This window comes from Staurois parvus, unplaced genomic scaffold (assembly GCF_062004578.1).
Source record: "Staurois parvus isolate SC_StPar_1 unplaced genomic scaffold, SC_StPar_1.0 ptg000900l, whole genome shotgun sequence".
NCBI classification, from domain to species: domain Eukaryota; kingdom Metazoa; phylum Chordata; class Amphibia; order Anura; family Ranidae; genus Staurois; species Staurois parvus.
Genome location: NW_028318696.1, coordinates 944,750 through 970,328, shown reverse-complemented (window position 1 = coordinate 970,328; position 25,579 = coordinate 944,750). Strand labels below are relative to the sequence as shown.

At 44.0% G+C, this 25,579-nt stretch overlaps 1 protein-coding gene across 6 annotated transcripts in view; it reads right to left on the bottom strand.

Annotated features, from left to right (window-relative positions):
• Positions 1-25,579, bottom strand: part of DNM2 (dynamin 2) — a 244,936-nt gene that overhangs the window by 101,849 nt on the left and 117,508 nt on the right. For all 6 annotated transcript variants that reach the window (XM_089656333.1, XM_089656334.1, XM_089656336.1 and 3 more), the window contains exons 5-8: positions 12,618-12,716; positions 5,734-5,894; positions 5,235-5,377; positions 3,475-3,610 (exon numbers count right to left, since the gene is read on the bottom strand). In XM_089656333.1, the coding sequence (XP_089512459.1) occupies positions 3,475-3,610; positions 5,235-5,377; positions 5,734-5,894; positions 12,618-12,716 (539 nt within the window). The remainder of the gene's footprint in view (positions 1-3,474; positions 3,611-5,234; positions 5,378-5,733; positions 5,895-12,617; positions 12,717-25,579) is intronic.

The window sequence follows — 25,579 nt, the reverse complement described above, 5'->3', positions numbered from 1 at the left end:
GGTGCTGCCCCCTGAAAATGCCTTGTTTGCCTTGTGGTAAATACGCCCTGTCTTTAGTTCTACTAAGGGTTGCACTTGCACTTTACTAACAGTTTAAGCATCACAGGCCAATTAAATTAATCATTTAATTTTGTGGCTACCTCCTATAATTGTGCGTATTTATTGTATTTTGGAAACACATATCATAATAAAATCACAATAAAACATTTTACAAGACCTGTAAAAGAATTAAAGTAGGGTTACACACGTTGAAGGCCTCTTTCAATTTAGAATTTTTAAGTAGCTGAAAACCCCAATGAAGAACAAGGGCAACATATATCCCAAAAAAATTCAGTTCAGCATGCTTGTTCTACAAAATAATGAGCGGATATCAAATATTAATAGGAAGTGGATGAGAGGGTAAAGGAAGGCGCTATAAATACAAAAATTCTGAAACCACAAAATAAAACGTGTTACAGGAATAATAGAACAGCTTTAGCTACATACATGTTTTAAAAAGCATGGCTGGACAAATCTCAGTCAAGAGGAGCCTGTGGAAACTAGCAAAAGTGCCTTGGCTGCCAGGATCTCCTGCCCTTAGGCTCCATGCACATTGGTTTAAGAAAAAAACAAAAAAAAAAAAAAAACATAAAAAAAACATACTGCTCCTAGAGGAGCTTGGTGCTTTGGCTGTAGGAGCAACAAATGTTATCCTACGTGTTCAATGGACATTAGGTAGTCTAGAAGCATTTTCTAAGCTCAGCAGAAAAAAATCCCTTCTGTTTTGCGTTTTTTTTTTTAAAAGCATTTTTCTGGCAGGGAAAAAAAAAAACTGCTAAAAACACAGCTAAGCATTAGAACAATAAAAAAAATGCTCAAAATTAGCATCTTTCTGCCATGAGTAATGGCTGTTTTTTAAGCCAGTGCACATGGAGCTTTAAAGTGGAACTAAAGTAGAAAAATGTTCCAATTTATTTTTTTGTTTTGTGTTACTTTATTTTGTTTGGGCCAAGCTGGCCCAAGTTAACTATTTCCTTTACTAAGAAATTACTGTGCTGTGTTCCAGCAGTAAAATGGAGACTTTTCGTTGGGTTCCTGAAACAAAATTGAACCAGGCCGACAGCTGCTCCATCATTCACAGGAAGCCTTGAATTTTTACGAATAAATACCAAGCATCCTCTGATTGGCTGAGGTGGAAAATGTGACCTTAACCGATCAGAGGAAGCCTTGTATTCATTCATAAAAAACTGCAAGGTTTCCTGTGAATGAGGAGCACTATGCCCAACTTGATTTTGTTCTGGGAACAAGACTGGACTGCTACCAGAACACGGTGCTGTATACTGTATGTAGCTGATGCTACAGTTTATACAACACTGACAACAGCAGTTTAAAAGGAAATCGTCCATTTGGGCCAGCTTGGGCAAAACAAAAATACAAAACCTGGAGTTCGGCTTTAAACTTCTCCACTTAGGCCTTGTCTGTTTGGCATTATACTGCACACCATGATGGGAAGATGGACCCCATTTTCTGTGAGATGTGTTTTCAGTGTTTCTTTAATTTTTTTAAGCAGTGTATATATGCTTGGGGAATTGGATAGAGATCTAAGCTGAGGTGTTCCTAGCTCTCAGAATTTGAAAAACATTTTGTCCATGCCTGCTACAGGATGAAACAAGGTAGGCAAAAAGTTAAACATCTTGAATGTTCATTCCATGACCTTATGATAACGAACTGCATCCAGCACCTCCTTATCTTTAAGCCCTGTTCTGCCTGGTTTACAGACAAAGTTCAGTGCAGAAAATAGCAAATCCTTCCTTCGGTACAACTGCCCAGAAAGGCAGGGGAACTTTCAGCAAGTGTAGGTATCATGCCGCTGCTAGTCATAAACCAATTCAGCACTAGCCTGTAAATGCCCGTTTACTACCAGGCCATTTGCACTAACGTGATAGTTTGGCTAAATTTCTCGGAGACGGAACCCTGTACAGAAATTAATTTTATAACCATTTTCTTTTAAACAAATAGCATTTTCCTTTGGTGGTATCTAAAAGCCACTGGGGTTTTTTACATTTTTTTTTTTTTATATGAAATGAAAAAAAGGTCAACAATTTGGGTTCTCTCACATTTCTTCACTATTACCATTTCATTTCCCTTAAAAAAATTATCCCACAATCACTGATGGTCAGTGGTACTTCAAAACCACCTCACAATTATATAGTTACAATATCATTGGTGGCCAGTGGCATTTTAGGAGCCCCCACAGCCAATCAGACAATCCTCCTTCCTGCTGGGTTTACAAACATTTAGCCTATCCCAAATGGAGGAAGAGGAGCTTCCTCTAAAGTGAACAGGCCAAATGTTTGTAAACACTAGTACAGGGGCGGACTGACAACTCATGGGGACCCCAGGCAATAGGGGATCATGGGGCCTGTGTCCTTGCCCAAACTGACTTCAGTACAGCCAGCCTGCCCATAGATGGATCAAATCTCAGCCAGTCCCTGCTGAACCTGCTGAGATTCGATCCGTCCATAGCCAGATTAAGATCTGTGTTTGACACTCTCAGACTGGAGCTGAAACATACCCCAAGGGCTCATTCATAGGTATTTAGTAGTCGTTGCCACCCCTCTGAACAGGGTATAAACAGGGGCGGACTGACAACTCATGGGGCCCCCAGGCAATAGGGGATCATGGGACCCCTGTGTCCTTGCCCAAACTTAAAAAAGCCTATGAAAAAAAAGGTACCAGGGGCATCTCATGGGGCCCCCTACTGACCCCGGGCAGCGCCCGAGTTTCCAAATGGTCAGTCCGCCACTGCACTAGTAGAGTTTACATTTGTGATGGCTATGAATGGTTCATAATGATTACAAGGTATATATTGGCTTTGCACATCACGAATCTGATTCAAGCCATCCAATGAAAGCTCAGATCACAGCCATTCGCATGTGTGCTGGCCTCCCAAGTAGGTTTTCTGAAGTGACATTTCAAAACTGCGCTCCAGAAATACACAGCCACCACCTTCCCTTTTTTTTTTTTTTTTTTTATAAATACACACATTACAGCTATGTGGAGGTAAAACAGAACTGTGGCGGGCCTATACACAGTCTACCATTATTTAGTTTGCTTCCTCCTTTCAGTAGTGATTTGGCAGACTGCTAGCATTTAGTCTCTAAAAAGAACAGAATGCCAAGAACAGGCTAACTCCACCGCTTCTCTTGTGAAATTTGAGAATGAACTGCCCACAGTGCCTGCAGCTACACAAATCAGTGAGGGAATGTTTTAAAGTGTATTTACAGCTCATTATGAATATTTAAATATTTGAATGTCAATAGCCTGGCCACAATTCTACTTCAAAACTTGTATGAACAAGGCATAAAGAGGATCTTTTAGACAGCAATAATGTACTGCAATGTTACACATAAGACAATAAGGCCATGGTCACCACATTAAAAATGTGTTTAAAAAAATATAAAAATTAAAAACATTAAATAAATTATACTATACCTTGACAAGCTCAAATGGAAACCGTTCATGGAAAATTCGGTTTATCCTGGCACCTCCAGAGAGCTCTAGGGTGTCTACCTGATCCCCGGAGCCCTCAATTCTCTTCTCAAAATCCACCCCCAGCTGCTGGACCATCCTACAAGGGTATTAGAATGTTTATAAAAATGTAATATATTGCAGCTTACAGTCCTTAGATATGGTTACTGCATTGTTTTTCTTTTTTTTTTTTTTAGACTTCTTTATTTTCCCTGGTGATACTGCCAGTAACATACTACTGTATACTAGGGTGACAATGCTCATTCACTATACTTTACCTATGGAAAAGCAGCATTGCCAGACTACAGAAAATCTCTCTCTTCATCTATATAAAAGAGGGAGCTTTTCTTTAGAACAATGTAAGGCTAGGTTCACATTTATGCGGGTGGTGCCACTGCAGGACCCGCATAAATACTGGCAGCCGCAACCACCCACACAGAAAAATTCAGGACCCACGGGCAGGTGCAATTAATCCTAATGGCACGGTGCCCACACTGGAAATTGCACCCGTACTGGGAACGTCGGTTCCTGTGCAAGCTGCGATTTTAAAAATAGTGCAGGGACTTCTTTTCTGAGTGTCACCTAGCCTGATAAGAGAACAGAAAGAGCACAGGAAGTTATCACAATTCACAAGATTTCTGGCAGGATTGACACTTTTGTACACTTATTAAAACAGATGTAACAAAACAATTTAATTATAAAGTAGTTCAGTCAAAATCTAACCAAGGCTAAACCTTTCATTCAAAGACTATTCTATCTACCCCATGAAAGAAAGATGCTTATACTTGCCTATACTGAAGCTGCTCTGGTCCGGTCACGTGATCTCTCCAGCGGTGGCTTCAGTGAAGAGAAGAGATCCCCAACAGCTACAAATGCCTATGTGGTGACATCACTCATAGGCTTACTATGGGGCAACTGTTGTCGGCAGCCCCTCCTCTACACTGAAGCCAGCGCTGGAACCTGATCATGTGACCGGACCAGAGCGACTTTAGAATAGACAAGTAAAAGCATTTTTCTCTCAGAGTAAATAGAATAGTCTTAGAATGGGGGAGGGAGTAGGATTAGCCTCAGCTAGATTTTTACTGAACTTCCACTTTAACATATTAAAAAAAAAAAAAAGGGCCAAATATAAGTGAATGGTTTAGTTTGCATATACTTTAAAGTGGTAGTAAAGTCCCCCATCGATTTGTAAGCTCACAATCAAGCTTACCAGTAGGTACAATCAGTATCTCCTAAATGTGCACTGTTTAGGAGATATTCAGAATGGCAATTGCCGATGAGGTCACAGGTGCATGTGCAGTGACGGTTTGGGCACAAAGTATGAAGGAAGCGCCGCGAGCAACATGACATCACTGCGCTTGAGGACTCTGTTTGCAGGTAGGTGTGTCATAATGTGTCAGTATATGGTGCATACTAGTACATTATGTCTTGAAACTGCGGGGAGGGCCATATTTTTAAAAGTGTGAGCAAAAAAACAAAAAACAAACCTTTACTACCACTTTAAATAAGAAAAGCAACAAATCACAACCAGACAGGAGCTTTGGGTAATAAGCAACTGTGGCTGCGCCTTTTTAAATATATTGTATATATTTTGCAAGTCTTTAATCATGTGATACTGTATTGCATCTGAATCTCCTTCCACCTGATCTCATAGCACTGCCACTGCAAAGGGCACATGCACATAAATTAAACGCCACCTAGATGCTGACAGCTTTGCCACTTACTGGAGAAGAGCTTTTGTTTTTCTTGTGGGGTCATCCGGTCGGAAGTTTTTGTACTCTTCAACCTCTTTCTCCAGGGAAAGCATCTGGCTCTGAAGTTTACTCCGCAATGCAGGAAGTGTCTCCCGAATGTGATTGGTAAGTTGCTGAAAGAGGAGAAGCAAAGTGTAAGCGTTGGCCATTTAGAGAATTACAGAGCAGGTGATTCAGCATTAAACAATGGAGACAGAAGAGAGAAGGCAGAGCACAGGACTCCACGCTTTGGACTGGACTGACATTCTGACTGTCAAAACTGTAGTGACCACCTATTTCACTAAACATTCAGTGAGAATAACCACCACCAAGCCCTGCTTCTACTGCCCACCACCCTTCAGGAGAGAGCAAAACCACAAAAACACACCCAGGAGAGAGCCCCCAACCCTTCAGCAGCATCTCCTTGGTCACTGTATTCGTAACAACATATCACATTGTCAGATCTGCATATCAGAAAGCAGCCCAATACCTGGTTCAGTGTTTTTTGTAGATGTGGTGTTCCCATTCTGTCTGCTATGTGTCGGTACCCAGGATGAGAGAGGAAGAACTTTCTTTCGGCAGCAAGAGCCACTCGGATATCCTTTTTACCATCAATGTCCTTCTGGCTTCTGTTGACCACTCCAATGTAGCCTATGAGAAAAGGGTGCCAGTGTCATTCACAGCAGCATATGACAGCAGTGCAACGGTTGAGAGAAACTTTCCAGAATTCCCTGGGAAAAGCCATGTTATTAAAGTTGAACTCCATTTTATGTGATTTTTAAGGTGAGGTGATGACCACTGGCAGTCCAGTGCTCAGAAAATTGCAGTGTTATGATCTTTAAACAATGCAGTCAGCTGCCTAGATATACAGTGTGGTAGAAGGACTGATCACAAGGCTGAATCAACAAAATGAGACTGACTTACCATAAAGTCCTCATCTTATAGTACATTATGGAACACAGGATGAGTGTTCTATACATTGGGTTATGCGGCTACCTTCAGGAGATTGGAAACAGGAAAAACAAAAGCTGTAAGGACAATTCAGTATAAACCCTCCTACTCCCAGCATGCTTTAGTTTTGTCAGCGAGCAATAGTAGTAGAGGATTATAAGAATAGAAGGGAGGACCCGTGTCCTGTAACGTACTCCAAGAAAAAGAATTGGTAATAAGTCAAAAATCCTTTTTTCTTAATTGTACATTGCGGGACACAGAATGAGTATATACTGGCTCACCAAGATATACAAAAGCAGACCAACTGGTCTGTGAAAACACCCTGGAGGAGGGTCAAAACGCGTTGACACATTTCCGGTTCCACCGCCATACGTAATACATCATTTCCAGTGAGTGGTAGGCGCGCCGGCGTGCAGCATTCCCAGGGGTCATCTTGTGTATGGGAAATTCTCTGTGTTGTCATCTGTTGCTGACCGTGGGATCTCAGGAAATTACCCTGGTGATGTGGTGTTTTGGATTCATATAAATGCAATAAAATGTTGGTTTTGATCATTAACAAGGTGAGTGGCTTGGTATTTGAAAATTGAGCTAACCAAGTGTTGCAGTATTATGCTATATATTTGTTTTTTCCCTACAATGTTCTGAGCTTGTTCTTGGAGAGTGGTGTCTGCTGATCCTGGAGTTTGGCTACATTGTGGTTTGGAGTGGAGAAAATCCAGGGATATCTGGAGGCATACTTACTGGGTCTAGGATCCCAAAAAAAACCCTAAAGGCGTTTTTTCACCAATATCTGGCGAGTGCGGTATAATTTTTTGAGCGCCATTTTTGGTGGAAGCACGATTTATCTCTTTGGAAAGAGGACTATTCAAGAGTTTTTGTGTTTTTTATAATTTTTATGATATAATTTTTGTCACTTATTTGGAGTGGGACTTATAATTTTTATTATTTTGCTTTATATTTTTTTTGGGAATGGTATTTATTGTAAAAAAAGCTTTTAAATACTTTTTTTGGTGTGGGTTGCACTGATGAGCAGCAGCATTTATTTGTATATTTAGTACTAATTTGTAGAAATTTTGGCGCTGGTGATTTAGGTTTAAAACAGTGCAAAATGAGGCTAACAGGCCGACAAAAGCCAAAAGGTTAACATAGGTGGCTCAATAGAGCCTACAGAGCCATCTGAGGTACTTCATGACTGGAGCCAACTTCAGCTGAGGCCTAAACATACACATGGTAAAACAAAGTGATATTAAACCCTCAGCACTTTCAGCAGCACGCGGCTTCTTTATCTTTTGTTCCTTGCCTATATTCTGGTTTAATCTGGTGCCATGCTCCAGCTTTCCTATTTCAGAGTAGCTCTTTCTCTTGAGGCTTCCTATAGAGTAATGCTTGCATGCAGGGGCTAGAGATGTTTCTCATTACATTGTGTGCAGGGGCGGACTGACAACTCATGGGGCTCCCGTGTCCTCAGCCACACTCAAACCACAGCCAAAAAAAACCTATGAAAGATACCAGGGGCATCTCATGGGGCCCACAGTGACCCCAGGCCCTTGGGCAGAGCCCGAGTACCCGAATGGTCAGTCCACCCCTGATTGTGTGCCTCCATGATGGTTGATGTAAGCCCCTACCTTAGCATTGTCTGACCGAATCCTGGTCAGATGACAGGTCTGTCCAGCATTAAAGAGGAGATTCAAAATATTGATCAGGAGTCAAGCTTCCACCAACAGCTTAGTATATTGTACCAAGAGAGTACCTAGGATGACTCCGCAGCACGAAAAGCTGTCATCTGTCATGAGCACCTTCCTAACTGTTGAGAGGAAGGACATCCCCAATTTCAGTGTTGAATTTGTAAGCCACCACTTCAGGACAAGCCTTGTAATGCTGGTTAGGCATATGGCATAATCCAGTGATGGCACCCAGCTGCTCATGCTGGCTGAATGTTGAGAAACTTGGCATATGGAACTGCCTTGAGGACAGCATCATTAATTGAAAGTCAAGTGGCTCCTAGACTGCAGAGTCTAAACCTGGGAGAGACTACGATGTGTCCTGGGGAAAGGAAAACCTTGGTAATGGCCATGTCTAAGATAATGCCCAAATACGCCAAACCATGAATTGTTTTCAGCACGGATTTCTGGACATTTAAAATGTACTTAAACTAAAAAACCTAACATAGGTGCAGAAACATATTTACAGGGAATTACTGAGGAAGCTCAGGAAGCCTCCATGGAGGGTGTGAACCTCAGCAGGGGGCAAATGTCCAGGTTGTCAGTGTTAGGCCCATGCAAGCTACCCTGGAGCTGTTAGAGGAGCAGGAACAAAGAGGGCCCACAGGACCATTCCTCTTAAATCCAACATACAACAAATGTATAAAGCGTAGACCTCACAAGGGTTTATCACAAACAGCAGGAGTAGGGAAAGTCATCTGGCCATCTGCAACTGTCACTATGTGACAGCAGGAGCCCTACTCCTGTTTGGTGGTGCAGCTTCTAGGGTTGATGGGATGACAGTGAGGCTAAGTAACCAGGAAGAAGCACTGGCACTCAGGCAGTACAGCCATGGCCCGTGCACACTGTTTGATGAACACCTGGTTGAAAATAGGCCATGCAACTTCAGCCAAAAAAGATTTTGGGAGCCAACTCCAAAGCACTATAACATTCTACAGATGATGCTCAAAAAATTAGAATAACGTGCAAAAGTTCATTTATTTCAGTAATGCAACTTAAAAGGTGAAACTAATATATGAGATAGACTCATTACATGCAAAGCAAGATAGTTCAAGCCGTGATTTGTCATAAGTGTGATGATTATGGCTTACAGCTCATGAAAACCCCAAATCCACAATCTCAGAAAATTTTAATATTGTGAAAAGGTGCAATATTCTCGGCTCAAAGTGTCCCACTCTAATCAGCTAATTAAGCCATAACATCTGCAAAGGGTTCCTGAACCTTTAAATGGTCTCTCAGTCTGGTTCAGCAGAAATCACAATCATGGGAAAGACTGCTGACCTAACAGTTGTACAGAAAACCATCATTGACACCCTCCATAAGGAGGGAAAGCCTCAAAAGGTAATTGCAAAAGATGTTGGATGTTCCCAAAGTGCTGTATCAAAGCACATTAATAGAAAGTTATGTGGAAGGGAAAAGTGTGGAAGAAAAAGGTGCACAAGCAGCAGGGATGACCACAGCCTGGAGAGGATTGTCAGGAAAAGGCCATTCAAAAGTGTTGGGGACTTTCAGAAGGAGTGGACTGAGGCTGGAGTCAGTGCATCAAGAGCCACCACACACAGACAGATCCTGGACATGGGCTTCAAATGTCATATTCCTCTTGTCAAGCCGCTCCTGAACAACAAACATCAGAAGCGTCTTACCTGGGCTAAAGAAAAACAGACCTGGTCTGTTGCTCAGTGGTCCAAAGTCCTCTTTTCTGATGAGGGCAACTTTTGCATCTCATTTGATAACCAAGGACCCCGAGTATGGAGGAAGAATGGAGAGGCACACACTGCAATATGCTTGAAGTCCAGTGTAAAGTTTCCAGTCTGTGTTGATTTGGGGGGCCATGTCATCTGCTGGTGTTGGTCCACTGTGCTTCATTAAGTCTAGGGTCAATGCAGTCGTCTACCAGGAGATTTTGGAGCACTTCATGCTTCCTTCCGTAGATGAGCTTTATGGGGATGCTGACTTCATTTTCCAGCAGGACTTGGCACCTGCCCACACTGCCAAAAGCACCAAAACCTGGTTCAATGACCGTGGGGTTACTGTGCTTGATTGGCCAGCAAACTCGCCTGACCTGAACCCCATAGAGAATCTATGGGGCATTGCCAAGAGAAAGATGAGAGATATGAGACCGAACAATGCAGAAGAGCTGAAGGCCACTATTGAAGAACCTCAGCAGTGCCACAGGCTGATAGCTTCCATGCCACACCACATTGAAGAAGTAATTGCTGCAAAGGGGCCCAAACCAAGTACTGCGTACATATGCATGCTTATACATTTCAGAGGTCCAATATTGTTTTATGTACAATCCTTGTTTTATTGATTGCATGTAATATTCTAATTTTCTGAGATTGTGGATTTGGGGTTTTCATGAGCTGTAAGCCATAATCATCACAATTATGAAAAATTACGGCTTGAACTATCTTGCTTTGCATGTAATGAGCCTATCTTGTATATTAGTTTCACCTTTTAAGTTGCATTACTGAAATAAATGAACTTTTGCACGATATTCTAATTTTTCGAGTTTCACCTGTAGGTCTGCCACCTCACCACAACTGTAAAAGTCTTAACACCTAAGGGGGTGCAACAAGATAGACTAAAAGTCCCCCCATCAGGCTCCCATACATGCAAGGCCTGCACCCATTGCAGCGATGGTCTGCAAAGCACCCCACGGCCCCCCAAATTGCAGGCAAGCTGTAGAGTGCCAGGTAGGATCTAAGTGCATATATGCCCCTTTAGCAAGTCTAAGCCCTCCCCAGTGGGAATAACCCCCTAAGGGGTCTTCAGGGATAGGGCTCCCCCAGACAAGTGGGGCACAGGTCTGGACCTGCAGAAGACCCTGTGGCTAACTCAAAACCCTGCACTTCATGCCAAGTACCTAACGCAAGGTCCAGTGCCCTAAGGTCTGCACCGCTTCTTCCTGGCAGGGCCTTAGTACCAAGTAGTAGTGGATCCAGAAACTGCAAATATGAGCCCCAGAGGCTCGGCAGCAACAGAAGATTCTTGATAAAAAGAGAATAGAAAATTATTTGCTTTACTTAGGGAAGAGAAGACATTTGTTTTCCTAAAGAAACTAAACGCTGCACAAGAGTGGGAGGGTTTATTCTGGGCTGCCCTTACAGCTTTTGTTTTGCCAGTGTCCAGTCTTCTGAAGGAAGCAGGATAACCCAATGTACCTGAATACTTCTGCTTTGTCCCATAATGTAAGATAAGGAAAATAAATCTTTCAGTAGGTAAAACAGACTACCTATAACTATGGATTATATCTGTGTATTTAGCTTTCAAGATGGAGCTTCACTTTAAGGGTCCATGCACACAGGCTAAAAAAAAAAAAAAAAAAAAAAAAAAAAAAATCAAACAGGAACAACCACACACTGCTCCTAGAGGAGTTTAGAATTTTGCCTGTAGAAGCAACTACCCTATGTGTCCATGCACTTTGGGTCATTTAGAGGCATATTTAAAGCTAAGCGTTTAACCACCTTCCGCCCGCCCTATAGTACAATGACGGGCGCAAGGTGGTTCTCTCATATGACGTCCTACCATTCTTACTGCGCATGCGCGGCTCAGGGAGCGCGCATGCGCGGCGATCGCCGGTCCGCTGTGTCCCTCGGACACAGCTGATCACATGTAAACACGGAAACGCCGGTTATCGGCATTTCTCTCCTCTCGAGCTGTCACGCTGACAGCTCGAGAGGAGAGGAGAGCCGGTAATCGGCTTTCGGCGGAGGAGACATGTACACTGATGATCAGTGTGCCCTGATGATCAGTGTGGCCCCAGTTGTGCCACCTGTCAGTGCTCATCAGTGCCAGTGCTCATCAATGCCACATATCAGTGCATACCAGTGCACATCAATGCCACATATCAGTGCCCATCTAAGCTGCCTTTCAGTGCCCATAAGTGATGCCTGTCAATGCCCATCAGTGCAACCTACCAGTGCCTCCTCATCAGTGCCCATTAGTGCCACCTATCAGTGTCCATCAGTACAGCCTATCAGTGCCCATCACTGCAGCCTCATTAGCGCACATCAGTGAAGGAGAAAAATCACTTATTTACAAAATTGTATAACAAAAACTAAGAAAAAACTTTTTTTTTTCCAAAATTTTCAGTGGTTTTTGGTTTAAGAAAAAATAAAAATCCCAGAGGTGATGAAACACCACCAAAAGAAAGCTCTGTCACAAAAAAAATAAAAGTTTCATATGGGTACAATGTTGCATGACCGCGCAATTGTCAAAGTGTGACAGCGCTGAAAGCTGGAAATTGGCCTTGGCAGGAAGGGAGTATAAGTGCCCTGTAGGTTAGTGGTTAAAGGCAGAGAAAAAAAAAACCCTTCTGTTTTGCATTTTTGAAAGTGGGTTTCTGGCAGAAATATAAAGCTACTAAAAGCTAGTATAAGAAAAAAAAAAAAAAAAGTATTATTATTATACAGGACTTATATAGCGCCAACAGTTTGCTCAGCGCTTTACAAAATGAAGGTAGACATTACTGTTACAATACAATTTGGTACAAGAGGAATCAGAGAACCCGGCTCGTTAGAGATTACAATCTAGGAGAATTTTAAAAAAAGGCTCAAAATTTGTATTTTTTCTGCAAAGAGTACTGATGATTTTTTTTTTTTTTTTTTTTTTAAACAGTGTGCATGAACCCTAACCGTTCTCATCAGATTTCAGAGCTCAGTCACCCCATGTCACTTTCACCCATAGAGGACCTCCTTACCTCTCCGTAACGGTAGCAGCTTGTTCTCTAAGATATCTCTGGCATCAGTTCCCTCATCCATCAGATCCAGTTTGGTTATAACACCAATTGTTCTTAAGCCTTGGAGAAATAAAAATAAAGGAATGTAAGGGCACAGGCTACAGCATATAAATGCAATATATGACATGGAACTAAACAAGTCAACAAGAAGCTGTCCTTTATAAATACTCAACACTACTAAAATGGGTAAAAAGGATTTTTGGATATAGAACAAAAATTTGCTGTAATACAGAATGACCTTTTAGTCTGTAAATGGCAAACTTGGCCCCTGGCCCCCACCATCTTCAAAAGCCTCCATATTTGTGGGGTTACCCATTACGTTAAAAGCTTGACCTTTACAGGACACAGCCTACAACTTTAGCAGCCTATGAAGATTTGAATTTTTTTCTTTAATAACAGTTTTGACAGGACCTTCTCCTAGTAAATAACCTCTGCTTAAATGTATCAAATAGGTGCTCAGTGCACAACCGCACAGGTTTAGTTTAACTCCAACCACAGGAAGGAGATATGTAGATTGGAACCTTCAATGTATAGCAGAACAAAACTAGTTTAAAAAAAAAAAGTTAGCCTCTATTTGTGTTTTTTGGCCATTTTTACCCCCTCTGGAGTTCCTTAGTTTTGGCATTTCAGTTCTGGGTGAGCTGAAGAATTCACTGGCTCTCTCTGACACTCCAGCTTGTAGACTAAATCAGCCTTTTTCAGATGGGGTGCTGCGGCTGACACATGAGACTGAGCTCCCCGGTCCCCAAAGTGTAAAATCAGCACTGACTGCAAAATTATACCTAGGAAAGCAAGATCACCATCTACGAGCGTGTGCTCTGCTCTCTGCCTCCCCCTACTGTGCAGTACCCAGTAGAAGAAAGGGTACAGTACAGTACTGCTGATTTTAAAAGGGTGCAAATGTGTGTGTGTTTCGTTTGTTTATATATACACACTATATTGCCAAAAGTATTGGGCCAGCCCTCCAAATCATGTGATTCAGGTGCTACAATAACCTCCATGGCCACAGGTGTATACAATCAAGCCCCTAGACATGCAGACTGCTTTTACAAACATTGGTGAAAGAATGGGTCGCTCTCAGGAGCTCAGTGACTCCAAGCGTGGTCCCGTGATAGGTTGTCACCTGTGCAATAAGTCCATCCGTGACATTTCCTGGCTACTAAATATTCCACGCTCAACTGTTAGTGGTATCATAACAAAGTGGAAGCAACTGGAAACAACAGCAACTCAGCCAGCAAGTGGTAGGCCACGTAACATGACAGAGCGGGGTCAGCGCATGCTGAAGCGCACAGTGCGCAGAAGTCCCCAACTGTCTGCAGAGTCAATAGCTAAAGACCTCCAAACTTTGTGTGGCTTTCAGATGAGCACAACAACAGTGCGTAGAGAGCTTCATGGAATGGGTTCCCATGGCCGAGCAGCTGCATCCAAGCCTTACATCACCAAGTGCAATGCAAAGCGTTGGATGCAGTGGTGTAAAGCATGCCGCCACTGGACTCTAGAGCAGTTTAGACATGTTCTCTGGAGTGAAGATTCTCTCCGTTTGGAAATTCATGGGACGTGCCTGGGTTTGGCGGGTGCCAAGAGAATGGTACTTGCCTGACTGCATTGTGCCGGGTATAACGTTTGGTGGAGGGGGGATTATGGTGTGGGGTTGTTTTTCAGGGGTTGGGTTTGGCCCCCTAGTTCCAGTGAAGGGAACTCTTACGGTGTCAGCAAACCAAAAGACATTGTGGACAATTTCATACTCCCAACTTTGTGGGAAGAGTTTGGGGATGGCCCCTTCCTGTTCCAACATGACTGCGCACCAGTGCACAAAGAAAGGTCCATAAAGACATGGATGAGGGAGTTTGGGGTAGAGGAACTTGACTGGCCTGCACAGAGTCCTGACCTCAACCCGATAGAACAGCTTTGCGATGAATTTGAGTGGAGACTGTGATCCAGGCCTTCTTATCCAATCTTATCCAACATCAGTACCTGACCTCACAAATGTGCTTCTGGAAGAATGGTCAAACCTTCCCATAGACACCCTCCTAAACCTTGTGGACGGCCTTCCCAGAAGAGGTGAAGCTGTTATAGCTGCAAAGGGCGGGGCCAACTCAATATTGAACCCTATGGACTAAGACTGGGAGGCCATTTAAAGTTCATGTGCGTGTAAAGGCCGGCCGACCAATACTTTTGGCAATATAGTGCACACACACACGTATGTGTATATATACTGTACGTGTGTGCTGTTGTGCCTGTATGTACATTTTTAATCCTGGCCCCCCTGTGTAATGTAGGATTAGAACTGATTTTTTTTAGGGCTTGTATAAAATACCAGCAAGGACCAACACTCCTCCGAAAAATGATCCATTCTCAGATCACTTTTCAGAGGCATGTGACAGGCAGTGAAGAGACAATATGTTGCCTCTCACTGCCTGTTTTAACCCCTAAATGCAGCATCACCATGCCGCAACCATGTGCCATGCGCACAGTTGCGGAGTGGTTACAGTGCTGCCCCATTCACCTGGCAGTATACTTCCAGTTGCAGCCACATAATGTGTATACTCCCAGCTGCTGCCTCTATAAAGGGGGAGCAGTTGGGGATGGTAAAAATGCAGCTGAAGTGTGTGGTTTTACCACTCTCCAACCTCCTGTGAATAAGCCCTTGGTTCACATCTGTGAGGCTGCATGCAAGGCAGCACATTCATTGCAATGGGCTGCCCCACAGAGATGCGTGGAAACAATTCCCTGACCCATCTTTTTTTAAATCATGTTGTAAGCTCACCACATTTGCTAATACATGGGGATACCATAAGAATTAATGACACCCCTGCATGTCTGCTAAAGAGCAACGTGTTTGCGTGTCAGGAACGTGCATGATTTTGCGCACATTCCGTGATTTGCAGTGATGTGAACCAAGCCTTAGACTGGGGTGCCTCAGGATTGAAAATACTTTTCAAGGGCACCCCAAATGAAAAAAAAGATTGAAAAACACTGGACTAAATAATATAAAAGGAAACATTTCTGCGTCAGAACCAAAGACTCCTCAAAAAGGTCATGGTGGAAGAAATGCAGTCCCGAAGGTAAAGGCAAACCTATAACAATGTTTCTGGAACCCTCTGAGATCTGTCCCAATCCAAGATGTTGGTTTACGGTAGATTGATAGTCAGTGGTCTATTCTGCCCACACCTCCACCCACCCTTACCATGTGATGACAATACGTTAATGTCAGACAACAGTGTCTCCTCCACATTATACAGTGTATATCATACAATAAGAATGTGCACTACACAACAGTGCGATGAACATACTAGACGGAGGACAACCTGTTTACAAGATGTGAAAAAGGCTTTTTATGTGAAACTGGGCGGCACAGTGGCCAAATGGTTAGCACTTCCGCCTGGCAGTACAAGGGTCGTTGGTTCGAATCCCAGCCACGGCTCCACCTGCCTGGAGTTTGCATGTTCTCCCTGTGCCTGCGTGGGTTTCCTCCGGGTACTCCGGTTTCCTCCCACACTCCAAAGACATGCTGCTAGGTTCATTGGCTCCGGTCTAAATTGGCCCTAGTATGTGTATGTATGAATGCGAGTTAGGGACCTTAGATTGTACACCCCTTGAGGGTTAGGGACTGATGTGAATGTACAATATATATATATATATATATATATATATATATATATATGTGTGTGTGTGTAAAGTGCTGCGTAAATTGACGGCGCTATATAAGTACCATAAATAAATAATATGTGAAACTAGAACACCCTTCCCTACACATGGTGGTGGCCTTCCACAACATCGGTTACCCACATAGAATTTGGCTTTAACATCTCTAGCCTAACAATTTGCACTGTTCTCCATTTAAATCCAAGGATTAACATTTCTTACAAGACGGAAGAAAGGGATGGGATTATATAAACAAAACACAAAACGTTCACACCCACCTATCCTGTTGCTGAACAATTAGCATCTGCCTTGGTACATTCCATGGGCATTGGAATGAAGATCGAGTTATCAGTGTGGATATAAATGCTGCGGCACCTTCCCGACACTCATTAGAACTGAAGCAGCTGCAAAATGTCTTTACCTAGTTTTAGTCAAATTCAACTGGACTGGTGATGGTAAACAACAGGGGGAATACAAACTGCATATTAAAAACAAAAGAAAAAACAAAAAAAAAAAAAAAAAAAATACAGAAAAACTCAAATCAAAAACACTGAAAAAGAAAGTGCATTGCTAAAAACAAATCCAGATAAATGATATCCGGCCAAAGGATAAGCTGAAGGAGTCATCCCAGTATGTACAACACAATGTGTAAAATGGTGACAGTTTGTGATAAGTGATGGATTCAGGAGATAATGGTGACTGTACATTCCAGGTGGCGAGGTGGTAGAATGTAAAGGAGGCCACCGGACCTATAACAGGAGCTGGTGGCTGGACGTCACGGCGCTATGGCCCCTTGGACGCGTTTCGGTGGCCTCCTTTACATCGATGTACGAGCCCATACTCCAAGGCATAGGAAGTATTCCCACACTGCTGACATCAGCCTACCACTACCAGAGGAACACACCAGGTCCAGTACAATTCAGCCAAGCTGTATACCGGAGAGGTTTCCACGGTGGTATTCGGGGATATCCCAGGAGTGACTTCCACTAACCAGACCAGACCAATACCAAGAGGGGGAGAGTCCGTTATAAGCGGTGCAGCTCATCCATCCCATGAGGGGGACCACTGTTTATTGATTATATAAGTATATAAAGATACGCATCTGGTGAGTGCGTATTTTAACCATTCTATCACCTCGCCACCTGGAACGTACAGTCACCATTATCTCCTGTATCCATCACTTATCACAAACTGTCACCATTTTACACATTGTGTTGTACATACTGGGATGATCATTCAGCTTATCCTTTGGACTGATATCATTTATCTGGATTTTTTTTTAGCATTTTATGAGGTTTTATTATGGTTGCCTTTTTGTGCTTTTAGCTGCTATTACTACTAAGTGCTCACTGAGCATTTTGTTTTATTCAAATCAAAAACAGCATTTTTGATTTTGAAAAAATGTTTCTAATGACCATCTGTTCAGCTCTATAACTTTAGAAAAAAAAAAAAAAAAACCCTTTCAGATAATTGGACTGCTAAGTGTTAAACCCTGTGGTGTCTGTGGCATCTGCAATAAGATTCTATGGTCAGGAGAGCCAACCAGTTGAGGATTAACAAATGTGCTGGCAGGTAATCAATTACATATAAATGGAAGATCATTTACCATCTATTCCTTTATAGAACCGCATAAGCAGACTGCACAATCAGCAGCAACGTTACAGACAATCCATTTAGATTTGCACAGACAACGCAACTTATAAAAGCACATACTGTATATCTACTCTTTAAATAGAGCAGGACTTCACAAAACAACATTTCCCGATCCAATACATCCTTTATCTGCATTATCTGGGTTCCACGTGTGTCCAGTCCTTTAACCCTTTTGTGACTAGAAGCCAAGATACCAAGGACATTTTTATCAGCCTGCGTCCATTATTCTAACAATAACTTATAGATTCTGTTTTTGCACTGTGCATCAAACGTATACGGAGCATATACTGGTTTTCTCCATTTTTGTTGCGTGTATCAGTGTAACTTCTACAGCCTTTCAGCATATTCCCATCTACAGGCATTTCAGCAAAGCCTGTACATCACGTGTCAAACACAAGGCCCGAGTGCCAAATCCGGCCTGCCAGGCCATTTCATGTGGCCCTCACATCTCTCCTGCAGCTATGGCACTCCCCTCTCCTTGTCTCAGTAGTCGGCAGCAGAGAGGAAGACAGAACTCCTCCTACAGATCCAGTGCCTCTCTGTGCAGCTGCAGCACCCCTAATACCAGGGATCCGGGTAGGACCAGAAATGTGTGGACTGACACAGGGAAGTAGCAGGCTTCAGGAACACAGGCGTAGTCAGGGCTGGAGAGGTGGAATGGTCAGGCGGGCCGTAAAGTACTGTCAGGCACCGCCCGTCGGGATCTCTAGTGACCCACAGACCAGGATTCCCTAGTGCGCAGAGTCTAAGCCCCAGTCTGCCTTTTCACCAGAGCCCCTGATGGTGGGGGTGGACTTGGCGCAGGACTGAGACCAGGTCGCGGCCCCTGAGTGCACCCAACTGTGGTAGAGGGGTCCGAATAGGGTATGTACTGGGGGAAAGCCTGATGTGAAGGGGCTGGCAGGTTTGGACAGTAGTGACTGGATCCGTGCAGGATGGATGGATCGTCTGGGTAGCGTCAGGCGTAGTCAGGCAGGCCAGGTCAGCAACGTGCGGGCAGTGAGGTACCGGAGGAGCAGGCAGAGAATAGTCAGGGTCACAAGCCGGGTTTCAGTAACTCACGGGCAGCGCGGTACAGAGGATCAGACAGGAGGATGGTCAGGCAAGCCAGGCGTTCAACAGGAGACAGTCAGCAGAGGTCAGGATCAAAGCAGGGTCAGCAACTAGGCAGATAGGCAGGAACACAGGATACCAGGTAAAGGGGCTCATGGGAAACATACACCAAGGCCCTGACTGCAGGTCTGGCCATTCCTTAAATACACCTCCTGCAATCAGCCCCAGCTGTTGGCTGACTGCAGGAGTGAGCTTCTGGCTGCTGAGAGCACCCGCTGGTCAGCCCTGGTACTGCAGCCCACATGGCAGGTGAGTCCCACCACCAGTGCTGAGCCCATTCCTGACACCTATAGTCTCCACCCCCCCTGGTTTCAGCATTCAGCTGACTCCAGCCCTCCTCTGGTCTTCCTCCAGACCTTGTACATTCTTCTTCCCAGCTCTGCCTGCCCCCAGCTTCTTCCCGGAAGCAGCACAAGGTAAGGGAGGTGCACTGTGATGTAAGAGAGGGTGGGGGACTCATGACTTCAGGTGGTGGTGGGGCTGTTGATATCTGATGTAAGGAGGGGTGGGTTGCTCTGCACATCTAGTCTTATAGATAAAACTGGCCCTTTGTGGGTAACCAAAACGCTGATGCGGCCCACGATGAAATTGAGTGACACCTGTGCTGTACATCATGGTTTAGAACGGGCTTCCCCATAGTGACATCAGTGCATCATGCTTGCGCAAAATGTGATGGCTGCCTGTAGTTGTTCACTAGATGGCATGGACAGGGTGACAGTGCAGGAGTACGAGCAGGAGACCGCTGCCATCCCATAACAGAAGTAACCAACGACCTTCATGGCAGGATCACAATTTAAGCAGTATACCAAACCCGCTACATTCAAAGCATGCCATGGGTGGGAACGGTCACAGCTGGTTCTGTGCGCAACCAAACTGTCAAGCCATCAAATAGCTGGCGTCAAATGATCATCATGGCAACTGCAGAACAAACATTAAAACGGACAGCTTCCTCGGCTGTACGGGATAGGAGGGTTTAGTTCGGCTTTAAAATTTCCTTAACATTTAGGCTAGGTTCACAGTTGTGTGGGTGGTTGCCATTGCAGGCCCGCATCTGTTCCCACAACCACTCACAAAAAAAAGCGCTATTGCTCAGGAGATGCATGGGGGTACCATTAATCCTAATGGCACAACCATGAACTGGAACCCACAACACGGTTTTCCCACAATGGGAACTGCAATATGAAAAGACTTGTACTATGTATGTGTGAAGACTACATGGGAGAGCAGACCTGAAGAACAACAGTAGAACACCCATGGGCAGCCCAGTGGCTAAATGGTTAGCACTTCCACCTGGCAGTACTAGTGTCGTTGGTTTGAATCCCAACCATGGGACCACCTGCCTGGAGTTTGCATGTTCTCCCTGTGCCTGCGTGGCTTTCCTCCGGATACTCCGGTTTCCTCCCACCCTCCAAAGACATGCTGGTAGGTTAACTGGCTCCTGTCTAAATTGACTCTAGTATGTGTATGTATGAATGTGAGTTAGGGACCTTAGATTGTACGCCCCTTGAAGGTTAGGGACTGAAGTGAATGTACAATATATATGTAAAGCACTGTGTAAATTGATGGCGCTATATAAGTACCTGAAATAAATAAAATCTCTCTAATAATGTCACATACATGAGGATTCAGCAGTTTGTGGACATTCCGATGTGACTCAGAACAAAAGGAATGTTACCTCTATATACCACAACAAATCCAGATAATGGGGCCTGCTACCTCACACCACCCCCGGGCCCCAGCTGTCTGTAGACTCCCTCCTGTACTCACTTCAACCCAATGCACTTACGTAAATATTAAAATGCAGCTGTGCTCTGACTATGGACAATAAAAGAAATGCATATTTTTGACACGCAGTAAAATAGTATTAACACAAAGCATCAATCACCCTCTCATAGGGGGTAGCTTCCCAATTGTCTGACTATGTCCTTAATTCTCAGTTTTTTCATTTGCCCTTTGTACCCTACATGCATTTTTATGAGACACGGTACTTTATTTTTTATAAACGTTTTATGCAGGGGTATGGAAATTTTTGAAAAAACTACTTGTCCGAGGGACTAAATCGGTGCCCCAAACTACTTGTTCAGATAAAAAGAAACTTTTTTTTTTTTTAACCAAAACCTTATTTAAAATCGGAGGTGATACTAGGAATGTTTTAAAAACAAAAAGTGGTTTATGGCGACTTAAAAGTGTAATAAGTTTAACATTGCGCTGTTTATCTCCTCCTCCCTGCCTCTCTCCAGAACCGCACTCTAGGACTAGCAGGGAGCAGAGACACACCATGCAGTGTAATGAGCACTGATTGGGTGCTTGTCAGGAAAGGGGAGTGTCTGGCTTATCCTTTAACCCTTTCGCTGCCAGAGCTGTTTTAGCGTTTTTTGCACAAGATTAAAAAAAATCATTTTAGGCCTGAAGATTACACAAAACCCCCAAAATGTGATATTTTCTGAAAGCAGAGACACTAGAGAACAAAATAGTGGTAGTTCCAATTTTTTATGTCGCATGAGATTACCGAAAAAGCTCAGTAAGAAAAAAAAAACCAAAGAAAAAAAAAAACCGCAAGTTACCGTATTTTCCGGCGTATAAGACGACTTTTCAACCCCTGAAAATCTTCTGAAAAGTCGGGGGTCGTCTTATACGCCGGTGCGAGCGGCAGTCAGGGCGGCACTTATTCGAGGGGTGGCGCGGCGCCGCCCCCCTCCTCCTCCAACTGACACTAAGTACAGGGGTGGGCAGAGGGGCTGCTGTACCTTACCTGGCTCCGGTCCCACGACGATCCGGTCCAGGAAGCGCAGCTGCTCCTTCATTCAGTTCAGCCGCTCGATGGTCACGCGGCCTCTCGGCTCTGCCTCCTCACCAGTGATTGGGCGCCAGCACTGTAAAGGCACACAGGTGACCAATCACCGGCGAGGAGGCGGAGCCGAGCCGCCCCGCGAAAATCGAGCGGCCGAACTGGAAGAAGGAGCGGCCGCTCCTCTCCCCCACTGACACTAACGATGAGGCACTGTTCCTCCCCCACTGACACCAACGATGGGGCACTGTTCCTCCTCCACACTGATACCAACGATGAGGCACTGTTCCTCCCCCACTGACACCAACGATGAGGCACTATTCCTCCTCCCCACTGACACCAACGATGGGGCACTATTCCTCCTCCCCACTGACACCAACGATGGGGCACTATTCTCCCCACTGATACCAATGATGGGGCACTATTCCTCCCACTGATACCAATGATGGGGCACTATTCCTCCTCCCCACTGACACCAATGATGGGGCACTATTCCTCCTCCCCACTGACACCAATGATGGGGCACTATTCCTCCTCCCCACTGACACCAATGATGGGGCACTATTCCTCCCACTGATACCAACGATGGGGCACTATTCCTCCCCCACTGACACCAACGATGGGGCACTATTCCTCCTCCCCACTGACACCAATGATGGGGCACTATTCTCCCCACTGACACCAATGATGGGGCACTATTCTCCCCACTGACACCAATGATGGGACACTATTCCTCCCACTGACACCAATGATGGGGCGCAATTCCTCCCACTGACACCAATGATGGGGCGCAATTCCTCCCACTGACACCAATGATGGGGCGCAATTCCTCCCACTGACACCAATGATGGGGCACTATTCCTCCCACTGACACCAATGATGGGGCACTATTCCTCCCACTGACACCAATGATGGGGCGCAATTCCTGCCACTGATACCAATGATGGGGCGCTATTCCTCCCACTGACACCAATGATGGGGCGCTATTCCTCCCACTGACACCAATGATGGGGTGCTATTCCTCCCACTGATACCAATGATGGGGTGCTATTCCTCCCACTGATACCAATGATGGGGTGCTATTCCTCCCACTGATACCAATGATGGGGTGCTATTCCTCCCACTGATACCAATGATGGGCCACTATTCCTCCCACTGACACCAATGATGGGACACTATTCCTCCCACTGACACCAATGATGGGGCACGATTCTTCCAACTGACACCAATGATGGGGCACGATTCTTCCAACTGACACCAATGATGGGGCACTATTCCTCCCACTGACTAATGATGGGGCACTATTCCTCACACACTGACACCAATGATGGGGCACCATCATTGGTGTCAGTGGGAGGAATAGTGTCCCATCATTGGTATCAGTGGGAGGAATAGTGCCCCATCATTGGTGTCAGTGGATGAAATAGTGCCCCATCATTGGTGTCAGTGGGAGGAATAGCACCCCATCATTGGAATACCATACTGAAATACCATACCATATTGAAATCAAATCTGATGTTTTTTAATTTTTATTTGGTGTGCGTTGGAAGAGGGGTAGTCTTATACGGCGAGTATAGCTCAAACCCTATATTTTACCAGGAAAAGTAGGGGGTCGTCTTATACGCCGGAAAATACGGTAGTTAATTTTAGGGCTCAAACAAAAAAAATAAATAAATTACGCTTTTTTTTTTGTAAAATATAAAAGACGAAGTTGCAGCGAGTAAATAGATATCCAACTTGTCAAACCTTATACTTGCATGCACTCGTAAAATGACAACGAACTTCAGTACCCTATATTTTTTATAAGTGATGCTTTTAAAGCCCCTTCTAGGTGACCAGTATAGTGTTACGGAGGTCTGGTGCTAGAATTATTGCTCTCATTCTGGCGTGCGTGGGGATATGTAACGTGTATCGCTATCGATGTTTTCATGCGTAGACGCCCCAGCGTGTGCCTTTACGTTTGTACGTGTGTATATGTGGGGGGCTGGCTAATGTTAAGTGCTTGGGTGTAACTTTCATTTTTTACAATTTATAAAAAAAACCTAACAAGAAAGAAAAAAAAAAACCAAACAGTTTATTTTTTTGTTTAAGTGTTTTTATTTTCATCACATAGGGGACAATGTGATGCTTTTTTGGTGACAGGTTCTCTTTATTGAGACATCCAAGGTCTAAAAGACCCTGGATGTCTCCCCTGAATGTCCAGCTGAGTGGGTCTAGGAATGTGAATCTAGAGTCAAGTATAGGAAAGAACGATCCAGACAAACGATCCAGACAGCCGTATAGGGAGACCAACTCAACAGCAGAAGTGGCTGGAAAGAAAAAAAAAAAAAAAAAAAAAAAAAAAGAAGATAGATAGCAAAAAATGTTAGGCAGAGAAGAACCGAGACGAGACAGCCACCCCCTAAGGACACTATGAAAAATAACTGAGGAAAGCTAGGAGTAGGGAGGGCTATATTGGACCGGCCTGCAATATTTTGGTTTGTTAGTGTCCAACCCCCCCTGTATGCAGAAGTATAACCTGACTGTATTGGAATTCCCGTGTCCTTTGGTGACTGAGGAAAAAAAAAAATGTAAATAGTGTGGATAGCAGGCAGAATACTAATATGGGAGCAGTCATTGTAGAAGTGATTTTTTTTTTCTTTAGCAGCAATCTTCTAGGCTCCCGTACCCCATAGGGTTGAATAGCTGCTCTCATACGTCTAGCATGACAGATTGTCTGTAAACAAGAACTTTGGGAAAATATATTAATGTATTCTTATATGAATGTCTCCCAATATCTACTAATATATTCCTCCAGAAGTCATTCAGTGATTTTTCAACTCAGCTGGTTTAATTAGATGACATTTATAATGAAATGTCACATACCAGCCGAACATTAAACTCAGGGTTGAAACGGAAACAATTATTCTGTAAGCTGATAAGTGGAAGATACTTAGGTACCCATTCACACTTGTCCCTCATTCCTGCAGCGATACACATTCATTCAACTGCATAAAACACATTTTAAGTAGAACTCCTATTCAATCCTTTGTGGTTAGGTTACATTTATGACATGAAGCTCATGGGGGGGGGGGGGGGGTCATACACAAGTGTAAGGCAGACCCAGTGAAGTGAATAGAAAGTGAAATGTATCATGCATGTATTATGAATGCTTTGCTGTCATTTATAAAATGGGACATTAGAAATAAAAAATGGTAGCAGCAACAGGTAATAAAACAATGGTACGGGGAGAATCAGAAAAAGAATTGTTGAATTGCTAGTGACAGGGAGCAGCATATACTGAATGTCATGATTATTTTACCCGAGATTACACTTTAACCACTTAAGGACCACTCGCCCGCCATGTACTGTGGATGGGCAGCCCATGCAGGCAAAGCGACATAATGGTACATTGCTGCCTGCCTCCTGGTTTATGGCACACACATGTGAGTCCCCCTGCCAACACCTGCTGGCCAATGATTCATGGCAGGGACCTGCTGATCGGCTAATCACAGCTCAGAGCCTTGTGTTGACAATCAACACAAAGCTCTGTACAGAAGGAGCAATCCCTTTGTTACTTATCTCTGCAAAGCAGGGATGAGAAACAGATTTAGTAGCAAAAGCAGCACATAATACACACATTACAGATTTTTAGGCACACATTTAACCCCTAATTTCCTGGATGTTAACCCCTTCCCAGCCAGTGTTATTAGTACAGTGACAGTGTAAGATTATCACTGATCAC